Below are 6,000 nucleotides of genomic sequence, written 5' to 3' on the forward strand. Positions count from 1 at the left end.
TCTTCAATGCCAAAAGATGTTGCAAATCAGTCAGTCAACTGGAGCAGGATGATTAAGATAGATGCGTCAAATGGAGGGATGTTTCCCAATGGTGACGGTGAAATTCCGATCCAAGTCTGATGCACCCATTTAGATTTTCCAAAGCTTAGTGATGATGATACAACCAGGTAGATATATCGTGCGTAGCAATTCTTCAAATTCCAGAATATGCCAGAGGAACAAAATGTTCTCTTGGCATCCCTCCACATGGAAGGAGATGTAGTTCAATGGTACCAGTGGTATGAAAAGACGCAAACAACTCTAACATGGGCAAATTGGTTAAAGCTCTCCATCTCTACAGCGATCCCACAAAAAATACATAGATTTCGATGTAGTGCTCTCTAAATTCAAACAAACAAGAACAGATCAGTAATATCAAACCCATTTTGAACAATGGGAATTGGGTGGACAAATGGCCCGAAAAGGTTTGGTCGACTGCATTATCAGAGATCTAAAGGAAGTAATAACATCCAATTATAGATATTCGAGCCCACAATCTTGATAGAAATGATTGGCCTCGCACAGATGCAAGAAGAAAAACTATAACGACTTAGCCTCAAATGCAAAAACCAATTTAATTGGCAAAAGGATATCCCACCTTTGCCGACAACCTCTAAGGCAGGACCTGCAATTAAGAAATTCACTTGGATCGACATGAAGGAGAGTAGCGACGAGTGCCTCTAGTATAATTACGACAAAACGTTCACGCACGTCCATAGGTGTAAGTATCAATAGCTATTTATGCTGGATGGCAATGTAGATTAGGTATCAATAGCTATTTATGCTGGATGGCAATGTAGATTAGGGGGTAGATGATCCGGCGAGGTAAGGGGTGAGCACTTTCTAGACTTCCAACCTTGAGTACAAGGTTGATTTGAAGGAGGGTGTTAGGGAACCCGTAGCTATAACTAAGGGATTAGAATGGGTTGTTAGATAGTTACCTATTTGAATTTTGAATATTTCAAATAAGATTTAGGAGTTATTTGGTTTCGGCAACTTGAATAGATTAGTTATTAGTTTGAAGTTGAATTACTTGTTGGTATGTGGGAAAGTGCTGAATGTATAAATAGGAGTTCGAATAATGAAAGGATAGAGAACCATTTTCCTTTAATTTCGTACTTGGAGCACAAGGAAGAAGAAAGAGGATCAAAGTTTGGCATTATTGTGTTCATTTGGGTTGTTGAGTATAGTCATGCCTAGTGGGATCCTATCACAAAAATCAACACAACTGCTTACATATTGAAAGAAATATTTTCCTTTTTTTTGTTAGTTAACTGGAAACAATATACATCTTCAAGTCGGGTTAACTTTAGCTTAAAGGGTCTTCAAAAATAAGAAACAGAAAACAATTATAACAATCTTACATTAGTTTTAGAAACCTCCAGATATAAACTCAAATGGCCAACAACTTATTCAACCTAATGAATGCTCAATTGAGATTCATTAAGAATGGTTTAAAGATGATCAGTTCAAGAAACAGATAGAATTCTGAGTCAAATTTACTGCTTTTAGAGTCATATATTGTTGGAATCATGGCCTTTCAAGGCCTTGACCCACCACTCTATGTTGGTTCTTGGTCAAAAAGCGAGTGAACAAGAACTTTGTGTCTCACCAGATCGTTGCAAACTGGGATCTTAAGAGTTATAAAAACCCAAATCAGGAGGATTGAATGCTTAGGGGACTTTTAGACCGAGAGGTTTGAGGGTCTCCTCTAGTCACGGTCGGCAAAAGCATACCTCAGGATTGTGTGAGCTACGACATGAGCATTTACGAGGATTTGAGACTGTCTATAGCTTGAGAGCTATTCTGAGAATGAGACCTCTGTGAAAAAACGAGGCCATGAGAGGATATAAGCCAAAACCCTTGAGCTCAAGTCTTCTTAAACTATGTGGATATACAGCTGCAAATAGGAAGGCACTCTTTCAAGGTATGATCCACTTGAAAGAGTTATGCACATAGGCTAAGAGAGAGAACACCCACAACCGCAAGAGTGTGTGTCCTTGGGGGTGCACCTACAATCCACTATAATTTCGAAGTCCAGCCAACTATCGAGTTGACTTTGATAAGCCAAGTATGGGCCCCTGCTAAAGTCAGTGGGGCATGGGTCTTGTTGGGTTAATTTGCTAAAATGAATCAAGATTGCAGATCTAACCAAGTGGAGTGCCCTAGTCTGAATTCCATCTCCTAAAGGATCCTAATTTTCCTTAAGTACATTTTTCTGTGATGCCAAATTGTCCTAAAATGCTAGAGAATAATTAAAATTGATTTTTGAGAATGATGAGAAAATAGAATTTTTAAAATTTGTCTGGGCTTCACGATAATTGAGGACAGCCACACGTGGTGCACGAGTGACCAATGGCGAGTGACCAATTGATGCCATGTGGCTACCACATCACCACATATTACTGACGTGTGGGTGATGTGAACAGCCTAGATTGGCATGTGCCTTGGTTGATGTTTGGCATATTGATGATATGTCTGGTTTGTGTGTTATGGTTTTGATGTGAATTTTTGCACGTGTAGTGCCATGTAGATTTTTTCTATGATTTATGGAGCTTTGTCAAATTGAAATCAAGGTTTTCTAACTCCGTTTTATGTGTGTGATTTCTATTGGACAAATATGTGTACACATGAGTCTTATGACACACATGTGTCTTAGGACAACATATGTGTGCGTTATGACACATATATGAAGCTTGCCAACTAAGAGAGAGAATCATAAGGATTGAAATTTGAATTTCATAAAGTAGGAGAGAAAAGAAAAGAGAGGTGTGATGCCACACCTAGGGCTATGTCTCTCTCACACTTCTTGTACATTGATCATGTAGATCAGTGGTGGAGATTTGGTATAAATGTCTGTTCGAATTGAATTTCAATTTATATGTTATAATGGGAAATTTGGAGAAGAATTAGGATTAGAGGGGATACGGGTGTGGCAAACTCACATCCACACATATGATAGCCATTGTGTGAGATGAAGGGCAAGGAATTTGGCTCCTTCTCACCCCTTGAATGCTATTTATCTATGGTCCAAGTTCAGAGAGAAACCCTTGAGGAAAAGAGAGAGGCACACCCCCATGGTTTAGTATGAGAATGCTATGGTGCGCAGTAGTTTCTAGTCTTCTTTTGGGCTAGTAGCATCAAGGTTTTCATCATCTTCAACCTCCTCCTCTTGCTGTAAATGCATCATAGTAGCAAGGTAATTCATCCCTCTTGCTTATTTTATGTTGATTTTCCTAGAGTATTTCATGCCCAATTGAATAGCCCATATATGCCTTCATCATCATACATCTTTGGCATAGTTTCAAGTTAGTTACCTTGAGTTATTTTGGATGATATTTTCTGAGATTTCCCATAGTATAATGGCAAGCTAAAGCCCCTCTTAGTGAGTTTAGAAGTTCATTTTTAGTAGCCCTATCTATGCCAAAATATCCCCATCCATATGCTTGATTTGACACACCATAGTCCCACCATTGTCATTGACGTGCTATCCCATTCTATCCCACACAATGATATCATAAGCCCCCTTTGTCTTGTATTTTGGTCTGAGTATTTTAAATATTGTTTAATCTTTCATGATGCATGAATTTTGTGTTGTAGTCTCATTCTCCAAATTGTTTTCTTGAGTGGGACCTGTCTTGGGACCAACTTGAAGTCATGTATGTGAGTTTTGAGTGTATATAAATTGTATTGAGAGCTCAAATTTTGGACTATGTTGCTGTAATTTGATTTCAAGGCATTGTGTTCAAGTGTTGTGATTATTTTAAGCGAGAAAACATCTTCCAGATAGATATTAGCTAATTATGCCACTTCTGTTCTATTTTGATTTTCATAGTGACTGCCTCTTTTCAATTTCGGTATATTTGGAAATGGCAAACCTGTATTGTGGGAACTAAACATGTATCCATTACATTCCCACACTTGCTCTTGCCAATCATCAGATAACCAAAAGGGAGAAAGAGAAACCCTTCTACTTTCTGTTTCAGATTTAATCACCAAGCGAAGAATGGAAAAAATAAAAATAAATAAATAAATAAATATATATATATATATATATATATATATATATATATATATATATTGGTCAGCAATGCATGCACACAGTTGCTGAATTACAGGTACATTTACTACAGCATTTCTTATTCTTAACAACATCTTAACGTTCATAAGAACTGAAACTCCAACATTGTATGCAAGAGGGGTTACACTATATGTACGAAATGTTTTGACCAATGGAACTCATCCAAAAATACTTACAAGATCTACTTGCATTGATTGAAAAAACCATTCAACAAGACCAAAACCAAATCAACAAATCACATATCCCTTCATGGAAATTCTGTTCCAATACAGAAATCCTTTAACTCTGAAAGCTCAATTCATCTGAAGTGCAGAGTTTGGCCATAGATTAAGGGCAGGGTAGCCCATTTATGGTTGACTTGACCATCCTAACCGACTTGCCAAGGATTTTAATGACCATATAGCAGGAAAAGAAGAAACAAGTGAAAAGTGAAGAAACAAACAGCTCAACAAAAAATGAAAATTGCAAGGAATGGAAATTGGGTAACGCACCTCTTCTCTAGTAGCAACCGAAGAGGAACGATCTGTGTCGTAGGATGGGCTCTGCATGTCCCCTCGCTCTCATTGGCTCCTCTCTCTCTCTCCACAAATTTAAATTAACTTCAAAAGAATAGCAATAAATAATTACGAAGATCGGCCTTCTGACAAGGACACTGATAACCAACTTGCTTGGCAAGGGGAATGCATCAAGCACTCATCATCCCTTTAATATCTCCAACGGCTAAGAACATAGAAAAGTGAGACAGAGAAGAAAAGGAAGGGGTGGGCAAGAAGGTAGGCGTTACGATACAGAGAGAGAGATCACAATTCGAAACAAAGCGCAGAGAGAGAGATCACAGTTCCAAACAAAGCTGGGGAGTTTTTGTTAAACTTTATTTGTTAGACTCTAGAGATAGAGAGAGAATAGAGAGCTCTGGTGCCAGATTAGGGAAACAGACAGAGAGCTCTGGGCACCAGATTACCCGTGCAGAGAGAGCGAGAGCGAGATCAGACATCGAATAAGAGCAGGGCATTTTTTGTTAAACTTTATTTGTCACGTTAGAGAGAGAGATCTGGGCACCGGATTACAAGTGAACTGCAGTATGCACGTGATAAATGCCACCTCCACTTTTCTCCCCTCCATTGCGGACCACTCCCTCACTGTACCACGCAATCCCAAAATACATCTTACGGAGGAGCATACTATCCATTTATTGGACATATGAAAGGCCACTATGGGTAGAATATACCACAAAAAAGAAGAGAGAAAAGACGGTTGTAGAGAAAACCTGCAAGGGTGCTACATGCAAAAATGTCAAAAAAAATAAAATAAGAAAAGATGATAAAAACCCTTATGGGCGCTTGCTCCCAAATGATGGACATGGCGGTCTCATAGATCGTCATGAGTAAAAGTCTCACAAAAACCCATGCCCATGTAGCATGACGTTAAACTGTATGACACATGGCCCTAGCCACATGACTCTAAACTATACCACTCTGTCTTACTGCATAATGTAAAACTGTTTGGATCCGAGTGCAAACTTGGATTGGCCACCCATGATGCCGTCTTAGTATGGCAGCGTGGAATGCACACAATATCACCCAATAACCTCATGATGTTAAACTATTGGTCTTGATCTTGTTCTTCCTCTTTGTAAGGGGTGAGGTCGTGAGGGCAAATCAGTACGTTCCCTTAGGTATCTTGTTGTTCCTAAATAGAGAGAATTGCATTCTCGAAGTTCCCCTTAAGTGGCTTGCTCTCGAGCATCATGATGTCCAATGAGTTAGGGGCAACCTCCTTAGGTGGTTCTTCTTTGAGCATCTTGCCGTTATCTGAAGTGGATTAGCAAAGATACCCATTTTCTGATTAGATGCCCCCACCTGTGTGTCGATGGGAGTGTG

General features: G+C 39.1%; 1 protein-coding gene across 8 annotated transcripts in view; it reads right to left on the reverse strand.

The window, feature by feature from the left end:
- Window positions 1–5,112, reverse strand: part of LOC18424757 (Plasma-membrane choline transporter family protein) — a 46,247-nt gene extending 41,135 nt beyond the window's left edge. For all 8 annotated transcript variants that reach the window (XR_016053434.1, XR_016053435.1, XR_016053436.1 and 5 more), the window contains exon 1: window positions 4,612–5,112. Coding sequence is in view for 3 of the 8 variants with exons in the window: in XM_088863940.1 (XP_088720066.1) it covers window positions 4,612–4,668 (57 nt within the window). In the remaining 5 variants the exon portion in view is untranslated. The remainder of the gene's footprint in view (window positions 1–4,611) is intronic.
- Between the last annotated feature and the right edge of the window lie 888 nt (window positions 5,113–6,000).

The sequence above is a fragment of the Amborella trichopoda genome, chromosome 4, assembly GCF_054954075.1.
Source record: "Amborella trichopoda isolate Santa Cruz 75 chromosome 4, AtrichopodaSantaCruz75HAP2 v2.0, whole genome shotgun sequence".
NCBI classification, from domain to species: Eukaryota; Viridiplantae; Streptophyta; class Magnoliopsida; order Amborellales; family Amborellaceae; genus Amborella; species Amborella trichopoda.